Source organism: Bos indicus x Bos taurus, chromosome 7, assembly GCF_003369695.1.
Source record: "Bos indicus x Bos taurus breed Angus x Brahman F1 hybrid chromosome 7, Bos_hybrid_MaternalHap_v2.0, whole genome shotgun sequence".
NCBI lineage: Eukaryota > Metazoa > Chordata > Mammalia > Artiodactyla > Bovidae > Bos > Bos indicus x Bos taurus.
The window spans coordinates 66809569-66835729 of NC_040082.1; the positions used below are offsets into that span (position 1 = coordinate 66809569).

General features: G+C 55.7%; 3 protein-coding genes across 14 annotated transcripts in view; all 3 read left to right on the forward strand.

The window, feature by feature from the left end:
• TCF3 (transcription factor 3) overlaps positions 1 to 3965 on the forward strand; it is a 33304-nt gene extending 29339 nt beyond the window's left edge. For 4 of the 11 annotated variants that reach the window (XM_027546552.1, XM_027546547.1, XM_027546549.1 and 1 more), the window contains exon 19: positions 1743 to 3965. In XM_027546552.1, coding sequence (XP_027402353.1) covers positions 1743 to 1754 — 12 coding nt within the window. In that variant the 3' untranslated portion in view covers positions 1755 to 3965. Of the gene's footprint in view, positions 1 to 1328; positions 1556 to 1742 lie in introns of all 11 variants that reach the window. The other 7 variants (XR_003511829.1, XR_003511827.1, XM_027546550.1 and 4 more) reach the window with 4 other exon arrangements.
• Positions 3966 to 6652: 2687 nt separating this feature from the next.
• Positions 6653 to 9624, forward strand: LOC113895397 (cytochrome b-c1 complex subunit 10). Its single transcript, XM_027546556.1, has 3 exons — positions 6653 to 6763; positions 9001 to 9144; positions 9471 to 9624. The coding sequence occupies exons 1-2, from the start codon at positions 6714 to 6716 to the stop codon at positions 9119 to 9121; spliced, it is 171 nt and encodes a 56-aa protein (XP_027402357.1). The 5' UTR covers positions 6653 to 6713; the 3' UTR covers positions 9122 to 9144; positions 9471 to 9624.
• Positions 9625 to 16989: 7365 nt separating this feature from the next.
• Positions 16990 to 25734, forward strand: MBD3 (methyl-CpG binding domain protein 3). Of its 2 annotated transcripts, none has more exons than XM_027546558.1 (7): positions 16990 to 17195; positions 21413 to 21572; positions 22091 to 22228; positions 23067 to 23157; positions 23426 to 23603; positions 24236 to 24433; positions 24517 to 25734. In XM_027546558.1, exons 1-6 carry the CDS (start codon positions 17182 to 17184, stop codon positions 24426 to 24428), a joined length of 774 nt encoding a protein of 257 aa, XP_027402359.1. In that variant the 5' UTR covers positions 16990 to 17181; the 3' UTR covers positions 24429 to 24433; positions 24517 to 25734. The 2 variants fall into 2 exon arrangements, with proteins under 2 accessions (XP_027402359.1, XP_027402358.1); XM_027546557.1 differs by having other exon boundaries at positions 17085 to 17291.
• The last annotated feature ends 427 nt before the right edge of the window (positions 25735 to 26161 follow it).

Here is a 26161-nt window from a genome sequence, read left to right on the forward strand (position 1 = left end):
CAGCCCTTCCTTCTCACGAAGCCCAGAGCTGGGCTGGCAGCAACTAGCGTCCCCTGGGTCCCACAGGCTTCTCTGTCGCTCTGAGCAGGCACTCTGTGGCCATGAGAGCCCATCAGCCCCACCTGCAGGGGGGTTCACCCCCATCCCAAAGGCTGAGCGAGGATCTCAGGAAGGGACCACCTGTGACTCCCCGTCACAGCTGCCTCCTTAACTCCCCCACCCAACTCTTGCTGCCCTGTTAACCCTTTCTTTCCTGCAGTGCTGTCGCTTGGACTGGAGCTAGGGCCCTGGCCTGTTGCCCTCTGTCCCCTCAGCTCTGAGGTTTCCACGTCTCCATGGCGATGTGGGTGTCACGCTGTGTGTGTGTGTGTGTCCTCCCCCCAACCCCCCGCGCCTGCCTCTTTGCTCTCTGCCTCCCGTGCTCCCCCTCCCCCAGCCGCCCTCCTCACCTCGCACTTGCGCCCAAGCACTGGAGCACTGGATGCCAGGGCTATGGCCCAGGCCTTTCTTCCCCCATGGCCCCTGCCCGCCAGGACCTGAGGGAAGAAAGGGGACCTGAGGCCTGACTGTCAGTTTGGTCTGCGCGCTTGTCCTGGGCTCCGGCCGCTGCCGCCACCCACAGGGGTCACTTAGGCCTGAGGGGGCAGGGTGGGCAGGTAGAACAGGACCCCAAGCCACAAGGCGGGTGTTCTGAGTGAGACTGGCCTTGTGCCGGGAAGCAGGCAGCAATGGCTTGTGCAGCGCTCCCTGCTGCACAGCGGGGGCCTGAGCTGGGTGTGGACCACGTGGTCTCCAGGTGGCGAACTGAGCCCCTGTTACAGACTGGGAGGGCTCGACACTGCATCCACCACACAGCTTTCACAGTGCAAGTACCTGGCTCCAGGGGCCTGCGGGCAGGACTCAGGGTGGCTGTCAGGCAGCCAGAGTCCAACATGGGGAGAGACATTTCTTGGGGCCCAGGGTGAGAGGTCTTGATGCTGTGAACCCCCCTTCTTCCAAGGGTCCCAGGCCCCTTGTGCTTGAGGTGGTCCAGCTAGGCCCAGCTCCATCATTCAGCAAACAACTGCTCTGAAGGGGAAGGTCGTCATCCCAGGAGGGGTTACGGGGCCTCCCCTGCTTCCTGGGCCATCCTGGGCACGGGGAGCAGGCAGGGGGCAAAGACTGCGCTCCAGCTCCCTGTCTACCCTGGGGTGGGGGTCGAGGCCCAGCCTGCAGCCAGGCACAGGGCGCCCTTGGAGCTTGGCCCAGAGCGTGTGCCCACACAGCCAGCGGGTGCCCTCCCCACGACCCAACCCGGGACTAATGGGGCCCCCGGTGCTGTGACTCAGCAGTACGGAGGAGGTGCTGTCCCTGGAGGAGAAAGACCTGAGGGACCGGGAGAGGCGCATGGCCAATAACGCGCGGGAGCGGGTGCGCGTGCGGGACATTAACGAGGCCTTCCGGGAGCTGGGGCGCATGTGCCAGCTGCACCTCAAGTCGGACAAGGCGCAGACCAAGCTGCTCATCCTGCAACAGGCCGTGCAGGTCATTCTGGGCCTGGAGCAGCAGGTGCGAGGTAGGCGCCCGGCCGCCCCGCCCCGCCCTCCCCACGGGTGGCGCTCCGCCCACTTTGCGGATCCCACCCCCCGCCCTGCCCACCGTGCGCCCCCCGCGGCCTTATGCGGATGGGCGGAGAAACGGAGGTGCACTTGTTCCTCGCTCCCTGGGGGACCCTCTCCCACAGTGCTCTCCCTTCCCCTTAGAGCGTAACCTGAACCCTAAAGCGGCCTGCTTGAAGCGCCGGGAAGAGGAGAAGGTATCGGGTGTGGTTGGAGACCCCCAGATGGTGCTGTCGGCTGCCCACCCCGGCCTGGGCGAGGCCCACAACCCTGCCGGGCACCTGTGACAGGAATGTCGCCCGGACAAGTGACCCCACCTCGGTCTTACCTGAGACGGTCACGCCGGACGCCAGATCCCCACCCCACGTCGCCCGAGGTCAACCTCGAGCCAGCATCGCCCCGGGCCCGGCCACCAGGTCTCCTACCGGATGGATCCTGAAACTGCGTCTAGGCCCTGCCGCTCGGGCCGGGCCCAAAGGAGCATTTTTGTTTGTTTGTTTTTGGCAATAGAACCTGAAACCAGGCAAGAAAGCAAGCCAGAAATACATACTTTGTCAGAAAAGATAAAAAAAGATGCCTTAAGTTAAATGTGAGGTCAAACGTGTTGCTCGCGGGAGGGAGAAGCTGAGCGGAGCCAGCAGCGAGTCGTGCCTAAGCCTGATCGTTTTTTGGTTTTGTTTTTAAGGAACATAAAAGGAACCTTAGTTACGAGATTTTTTTATATATATATAACGTAGAAGAAAATTAGGATGCCTTTTTTTTTTTTAGCTTTTTTGCATATGTTTTGTAAGCAAATTTTTTTGTATAAAAGTCTCTTGTCTCTTGCTATTTCTGCTGCTGTTTCTAGAAATTAGCATTGCATTTCATTATCAACAAGGTTATTAAAAATTGTATTAACAAGACCCCAGGACTTCCCTGGCGGTCCAGTGGTTAAAATTCCATGCTCCCAATTCAGGGACATAGGTTCCATCCCTGGTCTGGTAACTGAGATCCCACGTGCAGTGGAGCATGGCAAAAAAAAAGACCTCATGTAGACCTGAGGTCTCCCATCCTCTCTGGGAGCTGCTGGTCCCAGGGGTGGTTGCTGCCATCTTGTTCCGGTTCTAACGTGGAGGGGGCTGTTCTCTAATATCTGCTGTCTGTGAAATGGTGGGTGGGCCTCACCCTGATGGGGAATCTCAGTGGAGACAGGGATGATCCCCGCTCAGAAGGTCAAGGTTCCTCCCCTGTAAGCAGCTCTGTCCCTCCCTCCCAAGGCCAGCCCTACACTGAGCCCCCAGCCTGTGGACCTTTCCAAGATAGGACTTTGTGAGAACCAGCATTCCTGGGCTCAGGGCCTGAACATTTTCATCTATTTGGCCAGGGGACCTGAGGCCCTGCTTCGAACTCTAGCACAAAAACCCCTGCTCCCCAAGTGGTTGTCCTGATGTGTGTGTGGGGGTGGGGTGGGGTGGTGAACAGGGTCCCTGCCTAGAAAGGCCCCTGGTCTGTGTGTCTGCAACCCTGGAGGGTGGGCTGCCCTCAGGCTCTTAAGTGCCAGCTCCCAAGCCTCCCCAGGTACCCTTCTCACCTGTGTTCAAGGGAGCTGATTGAACCTGGACTGCTGGGACCATCCCAGGCTTAAACTGAAAGTCCAAGATGGTCACTCTGTGTCACCTAGGCATGGAGTCAGGCCCAGTGGGATCTCACCTGCCCTCCCTTCTCTCCTGCACAGAGGCCTTATGGACCCCCAGGCTGGCTGTGGGCACCCCACACCACCAGCATCCCAGGCATCTACCCTAAGACTCTCACCCTCATTCCCCAAGCACTGGGGCTGCCTGGCCCCCAAGACTGGAATGCCCCTGTGGCTGGGTGTCCCATGAGAAGCTTGAGGAAACTCCAAGACCAGGATGGGTGGGATATCCCAGCTTGGGGGGCCCCACCTCGACTCCTGGGGTTCCTCTGGGCTCTCCTACCAAGACCAAGTCACACTCCTTGGTGACCCCCCTGGTCTGTGGGTCTTATCTATGGGGAAGCTGCCTCAGTTTCCCTCTGCAGCTCCCTGAGGCCCACAGATTTCTGAACTCTATCACATATATAATTTAAGTTTTATATGTTATATATATATATATAAAATGAGATTAACCCAGCCCTGGGAAAAAGCCTTGAGGGAGGGGGAAGAATCACAGTTACAGGAAAATTGTGCTCTGAGTGCCTCAGGATAACTTGACTTTTTTTAAAATGGAAAAAAAATTTAAGTAAAATAATTTTATACAACTCAACACAGCTGGCTGGATTCTTTTACTAGTGATCCTCTTTAAGAGTCGATTTGGCAACCTGTCCTGTACATAACAGCACTGTAGCAATAAATGACATTTTATGACAATACTTGGCTCTCCCTTGATCTTTCAGCTGTTGTGTGCTTACGGATGAAAAGGGGGGTGAGGAAGGTGATGCCCACTGGGATGCCTGAGCACACCCTGCCAAGGATGGCACCGGGCATACGTGCTCCAGGGATGGTGCCACTTCCTGTGTGTGCATGCATGGCTCCCAGAGCAGCTGAAACAGCTCCGCGCGGGTCGGTGGGGGGTGGGGGGGGGGGTGGGGGGGGTGGGGGACAGGAACAGGGGACTTCAGGTGTGGCAGTCATGTTCCCTCCTGGCCCTTGCAGGAGGGTCCTTCTTGCCTCTTATCAGCTTCCAGGGGCCCGGGGTGTGCCTTGGTTTGCAGCCTCATCACCCTGATCACCACCTCTATTTCCAGGTGGCCTCTCCTTGTGGGTCTGTGTCCAGGTACCCCTCTTACCTGCCATTGCATTAGGGCTATAAAATTTCCAGCATGACCTCATCTTAATTAATCACATCTGCAGACCCCTTATTTCCACATAAGGTCCTGTTCACAGGTGGAGGGGGGTGGTGTCAAGACTTGAACAAGTCCTCAGGAGCACAATTCCACCCTCAACCCGTTTGACAGGGGGGTGGTGAGTAAGGTCAGTAAAAACACAGGCTGACCTGGACCTCAATGGGTAAATACACAGGTCCAAGTTGTATGTTTTAAGTGTATCTGTGACCCAAACCTCAGTAAAGTTGTAAAAAAGATGGATACACACGATGTGGTCCCTCCACACGTGGGAGCATCACTCAGTCCTGAAAAGGGCTGAAGCCCTGACACTTGCTACTACATGGACAGACCCTGAGAACACGATGCTCAGAGAAGACACAGGACACACAGGATGTGATTCCATTGATGGGAAATGTCCCAAACAGACAGATCTACAGACAGAGAGTGGGGTCCTGGTTGTCAGGGCTGGGGGCAGGAGGATGGGGGGGATACTGATGGAGATGGGATTGCTTTGGGGGTGATGACAATGTTACAGAATTAGAGGTGATGGATACATAATCATATACTAAAGGCCACTGAATTCTACACTTTAAAATGGTTAAATGTATGTAATGTGAATTTAACATGAGAAAAGAGTTTGGTTTCCTGAGAGCCAAACGGGGATCCTAGATGGAACCCAGGGGCGGCTGGGAGTGGGGGTGGGGGGGCAACCATTCTTGGTTATTCACCATCTCTCTAGTCACAGAATCCTGGTATTCTATTTTGGGGATCCTCCTCCAATTTTAGCCCACATCCACAAATGAGAAGGGCCGGCTCTTGTTTCCACAACATGCTAGTAAGGACCAGCTTTGGGGCATTTTCTGAGATTATTGGGAAAGAGGTGCTATCTTCCTACAAGGACTGCTGGAATGTCAACCCAGAGTTTCTATGTCAACCAGGAGTTTCTGAGTGCCTCTGCTCAGAGAGAGTTCACCAGAGAGTAACACAGAGGAAAGCTGGGGTTGAGAGATGGAGAGCAAACATGTAATGATTTTGCTAGACTCGATGCAGCTGAGCCTGAAGCCACCCAACATGCCTTTTATTTCCTCTTAATCTGATTTTGTTTGTTTATCACTTGAAATAAAAAAGCATTCTGCCCCCTGAGCTGAAGAGCATTAAGCACAAGGAGCAACATGGCAGAGCTTCAGAAACTGCTGGATTCAGGACCTGCAGCCCCAAGTCCTCTATGGCCATGTCTGCTCATCTTTTCTAATCTGTCTCAGATTCTACAATCTTCAGGGTGGCCCCTCCATCCCACTTTTTAGGTTTTCCATCAAGGACAGAACTTATTTCAGGTCCTCTCTGATCCCAACGTAAGAAATCCTAGGGCCTCTGGAAAGGCAGAGAAACTATGTTCAACTCAGTAGCAACGAGCATCAGTCGTGCCCAGACCGTGGTCTCTAACCAACCCTTTGGTCAGCGGCCAGGGGCCGGTTTGAGGCTAAAGTCTCAGGAGGTGCCCAGGGCGGATCCCAGGAGGATGGGCTGGGCTGGCCAGACAAACTCCACGGTGTCCAGTCCGCATCTCCAAGCGTACATTCGCTGCTGGAGCCCCAGAATGACGAGGACTCACCTGTCCTGGGTCCACCAGCTAAAAGGTGGTATTAATGCACACAGAGCGAGGAGCCAGGCCTCCCTCTGCTGCTGGAATGAGGAATATCTCCCAAACGAAACGTGCAAACAATTTTGGACAAGTCTCCGAGCAACACACAACTTAGTGCCTGCAAACCGAGGCTACAGGAAGCACTATCATCTAGCCAAGGTGTCACACGCAGCGAGTCCAGTGACAACGCCCAATTCCTTCAAAAGAGAGTTCAAATCGCCACCCTTCCCCTCTGTGCGACTCTGGACGAGTCCCTTCCCCGTCAGGTCTCAGTTTCTTTAACTAAAAGTAAAGTTCTAGCACCTAACTGGGACACAAACCCACAAGACGCCGCGGATTGCGGGTTGTGCACTTTCCGGACGCTCTGCCAGCCAGAGGCTGAGCCAGCTTTGCGCATCACGTGATCACAAGGCCCGGCCTCCAGGGCCCGCCCATTCCAGTCTGAGTTCGTCAGACCGTTCCCGGAAGTTAGTGTAAATAGCTTGCGAATCTGCGTGCGCCGCGGCGGCAGTCTCAAGGTCTCCCACTGCCGGCCCTCTCTGGAGGGGACGGGGCGGGGCCTCTCTGCGGGCCTGCGCGCTGCGGCTAGCGCGCTTGCGCAGTGAGCCCGAATCGTCAGGGCCAGGGTCACCCTGAGCAGGGAAAGCACCGCGATGCTGACCAGGTTCCTGGGCCCGCGCTATCGCCAGCTGGCCAGAAACTGGTGAGGACGTAGCCCCCGCCCCAGAGCCCCTTGTCCTTTCGGGTCCCAGATGGGGAAACTGAGGCACGGAACGGCTGCGTGACCTCCCCGCGCACATTCGTGTGGCCGGCGCCCGACCCGCTCCACCTGGGGGCCGCGATGGTGCCCACCCAGTCCGCGCCCAGCGCCCCCGCTCAGCTCCTGGAGCCTGAAACTGACCCTGTGCGCTCTTGGCTTTGCTTCTGCCTGACGTTGCTGTGAAGCCGACATTTGTATCTGTCCCTGCTCCCCGTGGGAGACGGGTGGAATGGGTGTGGCCCCACGTGGCAGCGGGATCGAGGAACCCACAACGTGGGGCGCTGAGAAACAGGGGCCTGTACTCGGCAGTCGTGTCCTCGAGCCCTGGCAAGGAGAGTGACAAGTGGGGAATGTCCCTGGACGGCGGCGCTGCTAGGGACCTTCGGGTGGACAGTGACAGTGGCGCTTTATAATTGAGGCAACTCAGGCCGAAAGGCGGTCCCTGGCGTTGGGTGGGACCACCAGAGACCCCTACCGCCCCTCCCCCGGGGCAGCTTGAGCCCTCGAGCACCGTCTGTCTGTCCCTGTCTGCCTTGATCAGAGCAGCGACACCCTCATCCAGGGTTTCATTCAGTTGGCAGCACCCACTGAGCACCAACCAGTGTGTGGGCTCACCTAGCACTGCGTTGGGTGCTAGAGACAGAGATAAACAGAACCTTCCAGACTGACGCTGTAGTCCTTGGGCAAGGAAAAACTAAAATGGTATGATACGCGACATGAGATTGATGTAAAATATTAAAGGGGATGGGTGCAGCCTTGCACTCTACACTGGCTTCCGGAGGCAGGGAAGCAGGACTCACCGCCAGGAGGCACTGTGCCGTTGTGTCTCAGATTCGGAGCATCCATGCTCACCAGCTGGAGACCCTGCACTTAGCCCCTCTCAGAGCCCTGGTGTCTTCCGGTGAGAAAGTGGAGAGGTGGTGAGGGTGTAAGGAAGGCCCACGAGGGACTCTCAGCAGCATCACCTTGGGTGCCCTTTGGAGGTCAGGTGCGTTGCCACCTCCCTCTGTGAGCATCCACAGGCCCCAAGGCCAATGCCCAGGACAGTGGGGTCGAGGGCAGGTGGCTCTGATTCTGTTGTTCAGTTGCTAAGTCGTGAACTCTTTGCAACCCCATGGGCTGCAGCACACCCAGGCTCCTCTGTTCTCCACTGTCTTCTGGCGTTTGATCAAACTCATGTCCATTGAGGTGGTGATGAAACCATCTCATCCTTGGCTGCCCCCTTCTCCTTTTGCCTTCAACCTTTCCCAGCATCAGGGTCTCTTCCAGTGAGTCAAGTCTTCACATCAAATGGCCAGAGTCAGTCCTTCCAATGAATGCTCAGGGTTGATTTCCTTTAGAATTGACTGGTTTGATCTCCTTGCATTCCAAAGGACTCTCAAGAGTCTTCTCCAGCACCACAGTTCAAAAGCATCAGTTCTTCAGCACTCAGCCTTCTTTATGGTCCAACGCTCACATCCATACATGACTACTGGAAAAACCATAGGTTTGATTATATGGACCTTTGTTGGCAAAGCGAGGGCTCTGCTTTTTAATATGCTATCTAGGCTTGTCATAGCTTTCCTTCCAAGGATCATGTGTCTTAAATTTCATGCCTGCAGTCACCATCCGCAGTGATTTACCCCTCTCCATATTTTATTAGGGGTGTGACTGGGTCCTGCTGACACTCAAAGGAAGGGGTATACAAGCCAGGAGGTGGGACTCTTGGGGACGTCCTTGACCATGCCCATTGCTGGATGTAAATGTGGGGTGTGGTAGTCTTGGAGCCCCTGCTGTGGCTCTGAACCCAGCGGAGTGCAGAGTGTGTGTGTCTCAGGGACGTGGCTTGCCATCTCTGTGCCATGGTCTCATCAGTAGGACAGGTCCCTGACAACTCTCACCTCAGTCCGTTGGCTGTCTCGGGGATGGACCTGCTGTAAACTGCATTCGTTAATGTGTCTACCTGCAAGCTTTTTCTATCCTTATGGTTATAAGCTTGGGCTTGGGCTTTTCTTAGCAGAATTCCTCAAATAAAACCTTAAGCAGATCTTGATATGAAAGCAGATGGGAATAGCCTTGCCTCGGGGTCATCAGCAGGATGTGTCCTGCCCACACTTGGGGCAGGGCCAGGTGCAAGGCAGACACCTGATGAACAGCTGTGTGGGAGGGGCGCTGAGGCCTGACCCCTGCTGTCCTTGTAGGGTCCCCACGGCGAGCCTGTGGGGCGCTGTGGGTGCCGTGGGGCTGGTATGGGCCACTGACTGGCGGCTGATTCTGGACTGGGTGCCCTACATCAACGGCAAGTTCAAGAAGGATGACTAGACTCACAACCTCAGGCCCCTCTGGTGAGTTTCAGCAGCAGTCAGTGGGGGTAGCCTGGGATCCCTGAGCGGCAGAACAGAACTGCCTGCAGGTCCAGGGCTGGGGCGGCAGGTGTGGGGGGGCTCACCTGAACAACCCTGCCTAAGGGCAGGGCCCTGCGCAAGCCTCCTGCCTGGTAGTACAGAGCTACAGATGGCAACCTGGGTCTATGGGGTGGGCGTGGCCCCTTGGGGCTCCATCCTGGAGCCTCAGCCTGCCTGGGTCTGGTCGGGGTGGAGGGATGACCATCTCACAGATGGGAAAGCGCCTGGCAGTGGCGTCTGCTCACCCTGCTCTGTCCCTCCTCCAGATGTCTGCTGTGCTGCCTCCTGCCATCTGCATCTGGAACTGCCCAGGCTCTCTGGATGGACTCTAGGAAGTCCCTGGCACGAGTTCATTTCCTCTTTTGGTGGAAATAACTTTTGTGTGTGGACACACAGCATTAAACCTCACTCTGAAACCTGCCCGCCTGCACGTGCTCATGCTGGGGTGTGGTGACCTGGGGATCCCTTCAGCGCCAGAACTGCACAGGTCTGGGGTTCCCAGGGGCTGGCAGACATGGTTTGATCATTTCAGATGTGTGGTGGGTGATACTTGCATGGTGTTTTTAATCTCTTGCTGCCTAAACATTACTCATGACTTGGTGCCTTAGGACAAATGTTACCTCACAGTGAGAGTTTGAGAGTGATCTGTCTGAGGGGTGCTGGCTGAGGGTCCCTCACGAAGTTGCAACAGAGGCATCGGCTTCATGGTGGGGGTGGGGGTGGGCAGGTGTTGGGGCTTCCGCAAGGCCCCCTCAGATGGCTACTCCCCATGTGGGCCTCTCAGGTGAGACTTGAGCCTCCTTACTATATGGTGGGCAAGGTTGGGGGAGTTGCCTTTTACAAGCCTCTCAGAAGTCTCAGGCCATCTCCTCCACATCTCATTCAGGGGGAGACTCTGTCTTGAAGGGAGGCACCTGAGAACCTATCTGTATAGGCACAGATACAAACATGAGCAGGTGCAGGAGGATGGACTGTTTAACACCTGCCAAGTCCCGGAGGAGGCTAGAAACATCCTCTCTGTGAAAACAGCCATCTCATGACTCTGCCTGCGCTGCCACCACAGAACAGAGGCCCAGCCGCCGAGGCTGCAGTGAACCTCTCCTGGTTCTGGAGGCTGCAGCCTGAGCTCACTTCTGGAGGCTTGGTTCCTGGTTCAGCCGCCTCCTCACCACGTCCTCATGTGGCCTTTCCTTGATCTGAGAGCGGGGAGCTCTCTGGGGACTCTGGACACACTGCCTCTAGGAGATCAGGGCTGCACCCTTTTGACCTCATTTAACCTTGACGGTGTTCTTGGGGGCCCGTCGGCAGATGCAGCCACACTGGGGGGTTGGGGTGTCAATACACACACACATTTCAGGGAGACATGCTGACACATACTTTGAGTCCAGAGCAGCTTCACACATTTTAACACAAGGAGTGGCGTGTGCTACATACTTTGTGCACCAGCCTTTTTCACCTACTGTTTATTTCCTGGAGGCCAGGGCGGTTCAGAAGGAACCCAGCTTCATCATGAAAAAGTCTACAGATAATAACTGCTGGAGAGGTGTAGAGAAAAGGCAACCTTCCCATACTGACAGTGGGAATGTGAACTGGTTCAGCCATGGTGGAGAGTGGTTACGGAGGTTCCTTAAGAAACCAAAAGTGGAACTACCATGGGATCCTGCAGTCCCACTCCTGGGCATATATCTGGAAAAGATGAAAACACTCATTTGAAAAGATGCATGGATCCCAATGTTCACAGCAGCACTATTCACAATAGCCAAGACATGGAAGCAACCTACATGTCCATCAACAGATGAATGGGTAATGTGGTGTATATACAATGGGATATTATTCAGCCATTAAAAGGATGAAGTATTGCAGCAACGTGGATGGGCCTAGAGATTTTCATAAGTAAAATAAAACATAAAAATACAAATCTATAGTATTGCTTATATGTGGAATCTTTAAAAAATGATACAAAAAAACTTATTATGAAATCGGCTCACAGACATAGGAAACAAACTTTATGGTTACCAAAAGAGAAGGGCGGGAGGGAGGAATAAATTAAGAGTTTGGGATTAACATACACACACTGCTGCTGCTGCTGCTGCTGCTAAGTCGCTTCAGTCATGTCCAACTCTGCGACCCCATAGACGGCAGCCCACCAGGCTCCCCCGTCCCTGGGATTCTCCAGGCAAGAATACTGGAGTGGGTTGCCATTTGCTTCTGCAATGCATGAAAGTGAAGCTACTCAGTTGTGTCCAACTCCTAGCGACCCCATGGAGTGCAGCCTACCAGGCTCCTCCATCCATGGGATTTTCCAGGCAAGAGTACTGGAGTGGGGTGCCATTGCCTTCTTCAATACACACACTGCTATATATGAAAGAAACAAGGACCTACTGTATAGCACAGGGAACTACATTCAACACTTTATAATAAACCATAATGAAAAAGAATATATACGTGCATGTGTATAACTGAATCACTTTGCTATACACCGGAAACTACCACAACATTATAAATCAACTATACTTCAATTAAAACCCACACTGCATCCACAGTTTTTAAACAGCTGCCTGGTACCAACGTTTATTAATGAGTCTACTGCATGCACCCTCAGTTGCTTTTGTGGTGTCCCACTCTTTGTGATCCCAGGGGCTGTAGCCCACCAGGCTCCTTGTCCATGAGGATTTTCCAGACAATACTGGAGTGGGTTGCCATGCACTCCTCCAGGAGATCTTCCCAACCCAGGGATCAAACCTGCATCTCTTATGTCTCCTGCATTGGCAGGTGCGTTCTTTACCACTAGCGCCACCTAGGAAGCTCAACCAGTCTGCTGCTGCTAAGTCGCTTCAGTCCTGTCCGACTCTTTGAGACCCCATGGACTATACAGTCCGTGGAATTCTCCAGAATACTGGAGTGGGTAGCCTTTCCCTTCTCCAGGGGATCTTCCCAACCCAGGGATCGAACCCAGGTCTCCCACATTGCAGGCAGATTCTTTACCAGCTGAGCCACAAGAGAAGCCCAAGAATACGGGAGTGGGTAGCCTATCCCTTCTCCAAAGGATCTTCCTGACCCAGGAATCAAACCGGGATCTCCTGATTGCAGATGGATTCTTTACCAACTGAGCTGTGAGGGAAGAGTGAGACATTCTGTTCCTGTCATCTACCATTATAACTATCTGTGGAGTGATGTGATTTCAGACATCACCTAAATCTCTGTATTTAATAGATATCACTTGAGTACCTATAAGTGATGGATTATGAGACAAGTTACACTTCATTTTAACAATTTCTAACTTGCAGGTGTGGACAGTCCCATAGGCCCCATCAAAGCCTGAGACAAAAGGAAATGTGAATGTGCCATACATGAGTTTTTATGTATTTTCATGATGGTTAATAGTTTTAATGAAAATATCAGAGTTTCCTCCTGTGAAAGCCAAAAAAGTAAAATTCTAATAAATGCAGGTTTGGATTAAGTACAACATTTAGGCTAACTTTTTCAACCACTTTAATATTCCAGGAGAGGAAAATAAACCATCAAAAACTATATAAAAACATATAAAGGGCATATCTTCCTCATTTTGTCTCAGACTTTAAAATAGCACTGTTCAATCTGTATTTAAAATTTTGACATTTTGTATATAAACATTTCCTACAATTCAATAACAACAGAAACAATCCAATTGAAAAATAGGCAGAAGTCCTAAATAGGTATTTCTCCAAAGATGGCCAATAAGCACATGAAAAGATGTTCAACATCACTAATTATTAGAGAAATGAAAATCACAACAATAGTGAGGTACCACTTCACACCAGTCAGAATGGCCATCATTAGAAAACTCTACAGCTAATAAATGCTGGAGAGGGTGTGGAAACAGGAACCCTCCTACGCTGTTGGTGGGACTGTAAATGGGTGCAGCCACTATGGAAAACAGTATGGAGGTTCCTTATAAAACCAAAAATAGGGACTTCCCTGGTGGTCCAGTGGTCAGGACTCTTGTGTTTTCACTACCAAGTGCCCAGATCTGATCCTTGGTTGGGGATCTAAAATCCCCAAGCCCATGGTGTGGCCAAAAAAAAAAAAAGAGTTGTCATATGATCCAGTAATCCCACTCCTGGGCATATACCAAAAACTATAATTCGAAAAGATACATCCATCCTATGTTCAAAGCAGCACTATTTACAACAGCCAAGACATGGAAGCAACCTAGGTGTCCATCAGCAGAGGAATGGATAAAGAAGATGTGATACACACACACACATACACACATACACAAAGGAACATCAGCCATCAAAAAGAAATAATACCACTTGCAGCTACATGGATGCAACCAGAGATGAGCATAATAAGCAAAATAAGTCAGAAAGAGAAAGACAAATACCATATGATGTCACTTAATATGTGGAATCTAAAATATGACACAAAGGAACATATCTTTGAAACAGAAACAGACTCCAAGACATAGAGAACAGAACTGTGGTTGCCAGGGCGAGAGGGAGTGGGGAGGGAAGGACTGGGAGTTTTTGGGACAAGCAGACGCAAACTATTATATATAGGATGGATAAACAACAAGATCCTACTGTATAGCAGAGAGAACTCTATTCAACATCCCATGATAAACCATCATGGAAAAGAATATGAAAAAGAATATATCTACATATAACTGAGTGTGCAGTATAACTACATGTAACTGTGCTGTGCAGCATAAACACACTATAAATCAACTATACTTCAGTAAAAAATCTTGACATTTTGTTCATCAAGGATTTTTTCATTTTGAAATGTTAAAATAGTACATTAAGTGCCATTAATCTTGACGTTTTTGGTGCTCACTAAATTTTCTCCCTGAGGTGAGTGCCACGCATACCTTGTATCAGCTTGCAGGAACCCCTGGCTGGGGATGTCTGTAGTCATCATGACTGGGGGGTCCTCCTGGCATGAGTCAGGACAGTGGGGGCAGGGATGCTGCTCCATACCCCACAGTGCCTGGGACAGCCCCTCCATGGTAGCAGATGCAGGGGAGTGAGACCCTGCCTCTGAAAGGCTTTCCAAGGTCCTCATGTGGTTTAAGCCTCCTGGTTTGATTTCTACCTTTCACCTTGTGGAAATGGGCAGAAGAGGGTGTCTGCTCAGGGACTGGGCCAGTAGGCCAAGGCAAACAGAGTTTATTTCAGAGAGCCAGCGCCCACCCAACAGAAGAGTTGGCCAGCCCCTTTCCCTCTCATGCAGTGTTCCTGGCCTTTCCCCTCGGCATCTGCCACCAGCACCCTGGGTCAGCCACCCTCCTGATCAGGCCTCTGGGGCAGTCCCTCAAGGACAATCCCAGGGGCCTGGCTCAGGCCAAGTAGCACCCACAGGCCCACTATCTATGCTCTGGGGTCAGCTTCCCTGAGAGGCAAGAGACTGGCGGGGGCTGGTTCTTGATGTCAGATGCTGTGATCTGACACTACACACCTGTTGTGTGCGACTGGCAAAACCCACAGACTAACACTGGAAGGTGTGGAAAGATCAGAGCCTTTGTTCACTCCCGGTGGGAAACAGAAAGGGCACAGCCACAGTGAACAAGAGCCTGGCTGCTCCTCCAAAAATTAAACAAAGGGCCAGTAGGCACATGAAAAATGCTCAGCATGATCAATCATCAGAGAAACACCAATCAAAACCACAATGAGGTATCACCTCACCACTGTCCCAATGGCTATCATCAAAAAGTCTGCCAATAATAACATGCTGGTGAGGATGTGGAGAAAAGGAACTCTACTGCCTTGTTGGTAGGGATGTAAATTGGTGCGGCCACTGTGGAGAACAGCAGGGAGGTTCCTCTGAAAACTAAAAATAGTACTACCATAAGATCCAGCAATTCCACTCCTGGGTATATATCAAAAAACAAAACAAAAATAAAAATAGTAATTCAAAAATATACAAGCACCCCAGTGTTCAGAGCAGCACTATTTACTGCTCTGGCTGTTTACAACAGCCAAGGCATGGAAACAACCTAAATGTCCATTGACAGATGAATGGATAATAAAGATGTGGTATATATGGATGTCTGTGTGTGTGTGTGTGTGTATCAATACAATGGAATACTACTCAGCCATAAAAAATAACAAAATTCAGTCAGATGAAGAAAGTAACTGTATGCTATCTCACATCGGAGGAATCTAAAAATACTAGCAAACTAGTGAATATAACTAAAAAGAAGAAAACTCACATATATAGAGAGAGAACAAACTAGTGGTTGCCAGAGGGAGCAGGAGCAATATACAGGCAGGGGAGTGGGAGGTACAAACTGTTGGGTATAGATGTACCAACATCTATACCCAAAGATGTAAGGCTCAAAGATGTACTGCACAAAAGGGGAATACACCCGATATTTGGTAATAACTGCAAAAGCAAAGTAACCTTTGAAAACTGTATACAAATACAAAGTTTAAAACAATGTTTTGCCCTTCTCAAAAAATAAAAACAAAAAATTAAGAACACAGGATCACCAGATGACCTAGTAATTCCAGCTGATGTGCACCCAAGAGAAGTAAAAGCAGGGCTGGGGCCTCCTGCAGCAAGAAGGATGACAACTTTTTCCTTTAAGCATCTTCACCCGTGCTTTCACTGATTACAATGCACGTGTCTATCTTTGCAACTAAGATTTAAAAAAGAAAAACGAAGTCACACACGCTGGGAGAAAATACAACAGTGACCAGGACTGCCCTCCCTGCAAGGCCAGGGTCCTCGAGGCCTGGGTTTGGGCCTGAACTGCACACGAGCATCCAGTGCTGTAAACCAGCTTTGTAACGGGATGACCGCTCACCCATCAGGGTGCCTGCCCGGCCACTCTGCCCTTCGTTTGTAGGAGAACAGCCCAGTTACCCGCCTTGGGGAACCCAGAAGAGAAAGGTACGTAATGAATAAGTTGCACTTACCAGGGACTTTAAATAAACAAGTGGCACCTGTCCGCCGCGATCTTTGGGGGTTCCGCCCAGGCACCGCCTCCAACCAGAGCAGGGACCGGGAGACCCAGGGCTGCACTTGCAGGGAGTTGAGGGCGTGCGGACCCAGCTGGTTGCCCTCGGGGGAGCCCAGACCCTTCCCACCCGCATCCTCCCATCCCCCAGGGGCCGGAAGCCCGGAAAAGCCTGACGGGAGGCCCAGCTCACCCCTGGCACTGACCATAGCTTCGGCCACTCACTCAGAAGTCTTTTCTGAAATACCTGCCCTGGACCGCCCCGGCTCAGCCCTGGGGGAGCAGCGGAGCCAGGGGAGCGCCCAGGGGAGTGTGAAGGGACATAAGAGGGACGGGAAATTTCCGAGGAAGGTCCTAGAGCCCACGGAAACAGAAGGCGGTGGACCAAGGAGGAGGCGGAAGAAGGGGCTGGCGCCTGGGTTCTGAGGTGTCATTAAAGCGTCGGGTGGGCCTTGGGGTGTGGAGGTGGGTGGTCACCTACAATGCGCCTAGACGTGCATGCCAATGACGAGACTAGGGGAGCAGCAGGATGGCAATCCGGCACTGGACTGGCATCCCGAAACACCAGAGGGACCGCGGAGGAGGTTCGGGGAAAAGACCACTCAAGGAGGGCAGCGGAGACCCAGCGCTAAGAGGAACGCGTGGACCGCCCAAAGCGCACGCGCATAGCAGACAAGCCGCGCGCCGCCGCAGGCCCCGCCTCCAGGAAGCACGCTGATTGGCGCCGCCGTTAAGGGGGCGGGGCCGGAGGCCGCGGTCCGGGCGGGGCCTCCGCGGCGCCTGCGCAGCACGGGGCCCCGCGCGCGGGCGGGTGGGCGGAGCGGGCCCCCCGAGCGGGGGCTGGCGAGCGCGGGGAGGGGGCCGAGAGGGCGGCAAAGCCGGCGCGCGCCCGGCTGGGGGCGGAGGGTGGGGGCCTGCGGGCCGGAACAGCCGCGGCAAGTGGCGGCGGCAGCGGCGGAGGCAGCTAAGGCGGCGGCGAGCGGGGGTCCGGGCGGCAGCGGCGGCGCCGGCGGCGGGCCGAGGACCCGGGCGCGATGGAGCGGAAGAGGTGGGAGTGCCCGGCGCTCCCGCAGGGCTGGGAGAGGGAAGAAGTGCCCAGAAGGTCGGGGCTGTCGGCCGGCCACAGGGATGTCTTTTACTATAGGTGAATGAACGTGCCGGCCGGGCAGGGCCCCAACGGGCGCCTCCCAGCGGCCTCTGCGGCGGCCTGGGCTCCCGGACCGGGGCCGCGGCCTGGGCCCCGCGCGTGCGTTGTGCGTGCGTGCGTGCGTGCGTGCCGGCGTGCGGCGGGCGCTTTGCCCATTGCGCGTGCGTGCCCGGCTGGGCCGAGCCCGGTGCGCGTGCGTGCCCGGCGAGGCCCTGTCTCAGTGCGCTTGCGCTTCCCACGCGGCCGCATGGCCCTGGAACCGGTCCCGGGCGCGCGGAGGCTTTTGTTCGGCTGCCGCAGCGAAGCGGCCGGCTGGGCAAGGGGCACCCCGGCTCGAGCCAGATGCCGCTGGGAGGCGGGGGTGGGGGCTGGGGTGTCCCTTTGATCCGCGTGGGGCTCTCCCGGGCCAGGCGCAGCCTGGGCGGATGGGGAGCCAGGGTTTCCGGAAGCAGTATTGGTTCTGGGGAACTAGGGAAGGCTGCCTAGGGATGCAGGTTCCTGGCTCCTTACCAGGGCTACTGGGCTCCAGAGCTGCGTGTCTTTTAAGGTCCGCCCTTCTGTCCTTCGGACCGTGGGTAGTGGCCCTTGTAGTCCCCAGACCGGGGACGCGGTCTTTGTGAACCCCCCCATACCCAAACTGGAGGGAGACCTGCCCTTGGGCTGGGTGAGGTAGCACGGACCCACACCTCTGTGACACAATAAGAGGCTGGAACCCCAGCCTCAGACCGTCAACCACCTGCGGTTTGCTTTTCTGTTCCTTTTTTTTTTCTGATTGGTGAAGATGCTTTGTTTCTGAGCCGGCTTTGATGGCTCCCTCCCCTTTGCTTCAGGACCCTGGCTAAAGGGAGGCAGGCAGGCAGGACACCTGCCACGTGTTGAATGCCTGCCAGGTGGTGAGGTGTGTGCAGCAGGTCCAGGGCCTTTGCTAGCCGCCTTTTGGGAGGAGTGAGGGAAGTGAGCAGGAAAGGGATGGCAGTTCGCCCAGGACAAGCTCAGGTTCTCACGTCGGAAAAGCGCTGGTAGCCCTCCAGTGTACACTGTGATTGGCTGTAGTCTGGAAAGGTCAAGCAGGAGATAGTGGGGTTACAATCAGCATCTCTTAAGGGCCTGTATGTATATTCCCCTTCATTGTATCTGACTGCATGGCTGGCTCTTTAGAAAACTTGAATCCTAGTTCTGTCCTCCTAGGTGCCTGAAGTGGCCTCTGGCTAAGAACCACGTGCCCTCATTTAATTCCAAGCACACTTGTGTACTTACTTCTTCCTTTTAGATCCAAAGACTGAGGCAGGTCTCTGTGCCTTTAATCCATTGTTAATTTAGTAGATGCCTCTGTAGCAACTGCTGACCATTCAGCTGGGAACAAGAACTGGGTCTCCTCTCCTGGGTGACAGCTGGTGCCCCAGTCATCAAGTGCCCCATTGCTTTCATAGTTACAGGTGGTGACATATGCAGAGATGCAGGGGTCTGTGAGGGGTGAATGACAGGGTGCCTAGCTGAGCTGGGGGTGGGTCAGCGAGGGTTTGTCTGAATAGGTGGTCTAGAGCTGAGCCGGGCCTTGGAGCCAGGAGGAGTGTCCAGGCGGTGGGAGGAGCCTGTGAGGAGGCTCAGGAGCTGAACCATGGCCAGAGTGGCTGAAAGGCCCCGTACTGCCATCATCTGAGGTCTCGTCCCCACCTGCTCCCTACCTGGGAGCCTCTCAGGGCCTCTGACAGTGGCACCCCACGCCAAGGCCCTGGTCCTGAGCACTGGGATCTGGTGGTAGGGAAAGCCTCCAGAGTGGGACTGGATAGCTCCCATGAGAGGTGAGGGCCTCAGACAGAATGGGGGTGTGGGGTCCAGTGCCTCTCCCAGGCCTCTGGTCTGGGTGACCTGCCTGGTCTCAGGAAGTGGGAGGTCCGGGGGCTGTGATAGGAAACCCTCAGTGTTCTCTGGGATATGGGTCCTTGGCCCTCTCAGCCCCCGATGTGGAGCCAGGTGCCGGGGCAGGAACATGTGGATTTCCCTGGTACTCTTCTTGCTGAGGGAAGGCAGCTGTCTGGACTGTTGAGTCGGACATAGCTGCCCTTGGATCCTAGCCCGGCCCCTGGGCACATGGAACCGTGGTGTCCTGGTCCACAGAGTGGTGGGGAGACAGTGTTCTTTGCAGGAGAAGTGGTGTCACCTCACATACTTGGGGAGGGATTATACACACACACCCGCCTCCAGCTTGGCAACTGGGCCCTGAGGACTGGGAGATGAGGATGAAGCAGCTGACTCCAGCTGTGGCTGTCATTTACAGTCCAGGCAGGAAGTTGAGGACTTGGCAGTTAGCGTCACTCTTTAGGGTGAGTGGAACACAGAGGACTTTTTGGAGCCCATTTTAAAGGTGGGAATACACTTAGGAAAGTAGGTGGTGCTCAGCAGGTCGGCCCCCTTCCCTGAACAGCAGGCTCGGCTTGGCTGGAACCAGCTGTGTCTTGCTCTTAAGACCTCACAAGACCTTACAAGCTCCCTTATAGGCCTGGGGTTGCTGCCTACTCCTTACCCCTCCCACAGCCCTGTGTCCATGCTGGGCACTGGCTCCCACCCCCACAATACCCCAGTGCTTCAGGGGGCCCTCCATCTGGCTTCTGGCTGTCCATCTGCTCCCCGGGGTGGCCCTTGTTCTGTAGAAAGGCCACTCTTGTTCTGTATGTCAGGTTTTACCAAATCTAGATTTTTGTTTCATTGGATAAAACACCTTGGACATTTTTATGTCCCAATACAAGTCTGCAAAAACTGTTTTTAAAAAGGATATATAGTTCATGTTTTGCACAATTCAGTTTTTAAAAGTGTCCAGCTCAGCAGTTTTTAGGACATTCACACACATGGTGCAGCCGTCACCACTATAGTTCTGGAATGTTCTTGTCACCCAGAAGAGACCCACATCCATTAGCTCTCCAGCTGCTGGCAGCCCCCACCTACTTGGCCTCACTTTCACTATTGTGAGAGCTTTACTGAGGTAGGAGCCATCTGTACTGTCACCTGTGTAAAGCATACAGGTCACACAGTGCACCTGTCACCATGGTCAGAGTTAGACCCTTCTGTTATTCCAAAAACAGCCCTAGACCTCAACTACCTCTGACCCATACCCCTGCTCCCCAGCCCTAGATCTGAAGCCTGGGTTTCTGTTTCCCTGGCCTTGTGTGAGCAGGACAGCAGTGGGTGGGGGCAAGGGCTTGTCGAGGTCCTGCCTCTGCCCATGAAGCTGGAGTCAGGACGTGAACTCTGTTCACGTCAGCCAGCACAGGGAGTAAGGGAAAAGTGGATCTTCCAGAAGAGTCCCCGGCAGCCTTGGAACTCTGGGGTGGGAGGTGTGGAGGGGAGAGCTGGCATTGCCCAGCTGATAGTCAGCATGGGTTCCATGCTGCCCGCTTTTGTTGCTGATCTGCAGTACTCAGGGACACCTGGAGGGGGCAGGTGTGCGCTGGCATGAGCTCAGACTAAAGGCCTTCAGGGGAGGTCTACAAAATGCAGCCCTCATCAGCCTCAGATGGAGAGTGACAGGGACAGAGAGCAACAAGATGTTCTGGATGGGTGCCAGGCCTGCTGGAGGCTTCATGTGTACAACTCACTAGTTCTTGGGATTTTCGTGGCTGAGTGAGGTTCCCTGGTCGAGGGACATCCAGGACATTTCCCTTGGCCAGTGTAAGTCAGCTTCCGTGAGTGACGAGGCATCTGTTTTTGTGGACGTGTGTCGTGGTTCCTCTTGGATACTTAGAGGTGGACTTGCTCTGTAACCATTAGAGGAACTGCTGGATTGTTTCTCAAAGTGGCCACACCGGTCTTTGTCCCCAGTGACCAGTCCTTACTGCTGGTGCAGGGTCCCATGCTGGTCACCTGCAGTGTGAGCTCTGAGAGGCCAGGCGAGGCGAGGCCTGGCCCCGTCCATGGGCTGTGCAGGTTGCAGAGCCTCATAGCCAGGGCTCAGGCTTCCTAACACATGGTCTGCTTCCGGAATGTTCCAAAAATGTCAGCCAGGCTCCCAGGGCTGGCCCCATCCTGCCATAGGCGGGGGCGTTTGTCCCTGCTCTTGGCCTTGGCATCTGCTGTGCTGGGGGAGTGGGTACCTGGCCTCCGCTGACCCTCTGTGTCCGCAGCCCAAGCGGGAAGAAGTTCCGAAGCAAGCCTCAGCTGGCACGCTACCTGGGCGGCTCCATGGACTTGAGCACCTTTGACTTCCGCACGGGCAAGATGCTAATGAGCAAGGTGAACAAGGGCCGGCAGCGGGTGCGCTACGACTCCCCAAGCCAGGTCAAGGTGAGCCCGTGGGAGCTGCTGCTGGGGGCGGGAGGGAGGGACTCACCCCCCCCCCACCATCCCTCACCCCCCATCCTGGAGTTAGATGCCTGGCTGCTCCTTGGGGGAGACTCGGCGGCTATGGAAAAGCAGAAGGAAGATCGGGACCTGCCCGTCACCTGCCCAGGAGAGGCCCAGCTGCGGTCTGTGCTTGGGCACCTGGCGCCTGTAGTGTCTACAAGTCTCCAATAAACAAGTGTTCAGGGACTTTGTCCCCTGCCCTGATTGCAGGACAGAGGTGGCTAAGGGCACCTGGCCCATGCTCTGCAGAGGACGGGGCCACGAGGCAGGAGGGGGCAGGTGTGTGTCCACAGCCCCTGGCCAAGTTCACCGAGGGCAGCACGTCAGCCCAGGCCTGGGCATAGCACTGCCTCTGGTCCAGGGGTGCTGGGGTGTGCTGGGGACCCTGAAGCCCTGGAGCACAGCTTCCTCACTGACAGGGATGCACTCTGAGGACCTGCCCCATCCCGTCTCCACAGGGCAAGCCTGACCTGAACACGGCCCTCCCGGTCAGGCAAACAGCATCCATCTTTAAGCAGCCAGTGACCAAGATCACCAACCACCCCAGCAACAAGGTGAAGAGCGACCCCCAGAAGGCTGTGGAGCAGCCCCGGCAGGTGAGCCCACACACACACCTTGATTGCTTGCGGTGGCAGGCCTGGCTCTGGGTCAGGTGGGCTCTGGAGTTCAGTCCACTCTTCAGAGCCCAGTTGGTGGGCCCAGGGCCCCCAGCACTGTGATCAGGAGCCGTCATCCTGGAGTGCAGTCCCACGGGAAGCAGTCTCCCCACCCCCCCCACCCACACACACAAGGGGCCACCTGGGCCGCCACTGTCACGAGCAGGTCAATGATGTTTCACATATGCAGTGTTGTGAACTGTTTTCCAAAAACCAAGACTTACCACGTTTTCACATGTGTTTACAAACACCCAGTAGATAGCTGGGTGTGGGGGTACTGGCCTGGGTCGGGAGGCCATGGCTGGCACAGGAGGGACACTTGGGAGACCCGCAGGGCAGGGATCCCACTATGGGCTGTGCCCTCGGTGCCATGTGGGCTGCAGCTGTCCGGTTAACAGGTCAGAAACCTCTGTGTTCCCACTCTCCCATTTAGGTCTTTACCCCTTAGACACCCTTCCCAGGTCTCAAGGTAAAGCCTGAGGGTGCAAGCTCACTGTATGCCCAGGGCCTCAGGCCCGGGCTCAGCTCAGGTGGAGACTGGGCCTCCTGACCCCCAACCCCGGGGTGAAGGGACCACAGACCATCCAGCAGCAAGTCAGATGTCTGGGGTGTTTATCCTGCTGGAAACGGGGTTGGGGTTTCTCTGCCCTGGGGTGCAAACAGCCCCATCAAGTGTGGGGTTAGAGGTCAGGCTGAGACCCCAGCCCAGCCCCCGTGTTGCCTGCTGTGGGGGCGAGTGGCCTGGGAATCCCCTCGCCTGATATGTGTCTGGTGGCAGCTTTTCTGGGAGAAGAAGCTGAGCGGCCTGAATGCCTTTGACATCGCAGAGGAGCTGGTGAAGACCATGGACCTCCCCAAGGGTCTGCAAGGTGACCTGCCACAGGGGGAGCAAGGGGACAGAGGAGGGACAAGGCTCTGGGTCCCCCAGCCTGGGGCCAGCCAGGGTGCACTTGACCCTCGGGACGGGACAGTCACTGGTCCTGAGAAGCCTTGGGGGTCTGGTTTCCCTGCTGTCGCTGCGAGGGCAGCTCGTGCTCCTGTGTCACCACGGGCTGCCCACCCGCAGAGAGAGGTTCAGGACGAACCTGTAGAAGGGCTGAGGGGACAAGGCTGGTGACCGTCCCCCATGCCCAGCAGGAGTGGGTCCTGGCTGCACAGACGAGACACTGCTGTCGGCCATCGCCAGCGCCCTGCACACCAGCACCACGCCCATCACCGGGCAGCTCTCAGCCGCTGTGGAGAAGAACCCTGGGGTGTGGCTCAACACGGCCCAGCCGCTCTGCAAGGCCTTTATGGTGACTGATGAGGACATCAGGTAGTTGCCCCTTGCTCCTCCCTCCCCACAGGCTATGTGCTCCAGAGAGGCCAGGTCTCTTGGCCATGCAGCAGCTTCTCTGTGCTGGGCTCTGAGCCCCTCAAGGGGCTCTGGGTGGGGGGTGCACAGAAGACTGCAAGGCAGAGCAGCCACACCTGGCTGGAGTGCTGGGGGTTGGCGAGAGGGGAGCCCCATGAGAGGTGAGGACCCCTGCTTAGACCACACACACACAGGCCTCACATGGAGGGAATGGGCAGGAGGTGACAGAAGTGATAGGTCAAGACAACTGTGTAAGAGTCTGGGCGACGTTTAAAGCACCACTTGGAGAAATAGAGTCAGCAAGGTGGGGACCACGTGGGACTGTGGCCTTGGTCCTGCCTGCAGGGGGCACTCTTGGCCATCAGTGTGGGGGCACCAAGGATGGGTTGGTGATGGTAGGAAGTCTCGTCCACATAGAGGGGGCAGGCGTGGAGGAGGCAGGGAGGGCCCAGGGGTCGTGGGCCCAGGTTGACAGTGGCCCTCTTGGCAGAGCTGGTTTGGGGAGGGGCAGCAGCAAACGCAGGTGGGACAGCGTGGGGCTGGGGTCTGTCTGAGACTGGGAAACCCTGGCCACTGGGTCCCTGTGTCCCCAGGAAGCAGGAAGAGCTGGTGCAGCAAGTCCGCAAGCGGCTGGAGGAGGCGCTGATGGCCGACATGCTGGCTCACGTGGAGGAGCTGGCCCGGGACGGTGAGGCACCATTGGACAGGGCGGGCGCTGACGACGAGGAGGACGAGGACGAGGAGGAGGAGGAGCCCGACCAGGACCCAGAGATGGAGCACGTCTAGAGCAGGTGCCACCAGGCCTGGCCTTTTGTGCCTGCGGCAGCAGCTCTGGGCTGGCCAGGCACTCACGCCACCCAATCTATTTCTGCAGGGGCCCCGCCTGCCAGCCCGCCCACATGGGGCCACCTCAGACTCGGCCCTCACCCTGCCCTGGTGTGCCCCCTCCCCTGGGCCGCAGGAGCTTGGCTGAAGGACAGCCCCTCGCCTGACGGACCCCCCACATCTGCTTCTCTGAAGGGCCCAGCCCGTCCACAGGAGGCCCCCTGCTCAGGTGGTTGCTCCATGCTGCACTCAGGCCAGCCTGGTCCCCACGGCCACTGCCCTGAGCTCCTCACACAGGACAACTGCCACCAGGCTGCCTGCGAGGCTCCCCAGGACTGGAGAAATGTGTGTGGAACAGTCTCGCCTCTGACTTGTGCCCTTGAGGGGTGATGTCCCAGGCTACATGTCAGCGCTCCCAGAAGCAGTACAGGATGGCTCCCCAGGCCCACCAGCCGGGCGCAGCACACCCACAATAAACTCACGGTCCCCCAGGGGCCAAACGTCTCCGTTGCTGCGAACCTTGTGTTGGCCACACACGGACGGGAACTCGGGCCTCGGCACCTGAAGATCTCGCTGTCTCCGACTTGGCCTAGCCTGATGGTCAGCACCATGGACGGAGAACTAACTGCTCACAGCCAGACTCAGGCCAGGCTCCAGGGTAGCGCCACCCTTGGGCCTGGGTCTCACCAGGTGCATTTCCTGCTGGCCTGGGCAGCGGCCTCCACAGAACAAGGCGAGCAGAGTCGCATTGCCCCAGTCCCAGCAGCCCAAGGGCCTGGGCGAAGGGAGACCCTGCTGCCTGAGTGGATCCCGGCCAGCACCCTCGCTGCAGCCCATCCATCAGCCTGGAGGCTTGAGCCATGGCCAGTGTGGCCTGTGAATGCCAGACCTGTCCCATGCCTGCCGCACCTGCAGCCACGACTGTCAGGAGAGGCCCGGGTCACTGCCTCGTTTGTCCGGACTCCCTGGGCTGTGGTGGCCTGCTGGCGGGGTGGTAGTGGCCTTGGGACCCTCCAGGGGCCGGGTCACACTGCCGGCTCCCTCTTGAGGACACCAGCCCGGGAGGCTGGCTGACCCCGTCCTCCCAAGTTCAGTCAAAGCACAAAGCCTTGAGGACTGGGCACTGCCCCGTGCAGGCTGCAGTACCACTGCCCAGGTAGCCACAGGCCCCAGGAAAGCCCCTCCGCTGCAACCCTGAGGGGAGGAGCTAGGAGGCTGCGGGAGGCTTCTGTGGGTGGCATCGAATAAAGCGTGTCAGGCAAGTATGGCTAGGGCTTTGTGTCAGTCCAAATCCGGGGGTTTTGTGTCCGTGTGCTGGGAGCCTCCCTCAAATTCATCGTCTCCCGGGGCCAGAAAGTGAGAATGATGCTGGGTGGCTTCCCTGTGGCCCTTAGCGGGGTCTCCTGAGGATCAGGCCCCAGCAGTGTGAGCGAGAGCGCTGGTCCCACCCACCCCACTCCAGCAGCCCCTCCACCCCTGGTGGAGTGGTCATGGCTGGCTTTTCTCCTGATCCAAAGCCAGGCTCAGGAGCCGGGAGAACCCTGGCTCCTCCACTGCCCAGCCACCTAGCCTGGACCCTCAGAGCTTCTGTCTGAATCCACAACTGGTCAGGGCTTTGGTGGCCTGGGCCCTCCTCACTCCTACTCTGTGGCTCTTATAGGCATGGGCAGGGCCAGTCCCACCAGAGACTCCAG

Bases quoted from the DNA above. Each gene is read 5' to 3' on its own strand.
- MBD3 (XM_027546557.1), top strand. From the start codon at position 17,182: ATGGAGCGGAAGAGGTGGGAGTGCCCGGCGCTCCCGCAGGGCTGGGAG. The intron at 23,158-23,425 runs GTGACCTGCCAC...CATGCCCAGCAG, and splicing joins CCTCCCCAAGGGTCTGCAAG to GAGTGGGTCCTGGCTGCACA. The intron at 23,604-24,235 runs GTAGTTGCCCCT...CTGTGTCCCCAG, and splicing joins GTGACTGATGAGGACATCAG to GAAGCAGGAAGAGCTGGTGC.
- LOC113895397 (XM_027546556.1), top strand. From the start codon at position 6,714: ATGCTGACCAGGTTCCTGGGCCCGCGCTATCGCCAGCTGGCCAGAAAC. The intron at 6,764-9,000 runs GTGAGGACGTAG...CTGTCCTTGTAG, and splicing joins CGCCAGCTGGCCAGAAACTG to GGTCCCCACGGCGAGCCTGT.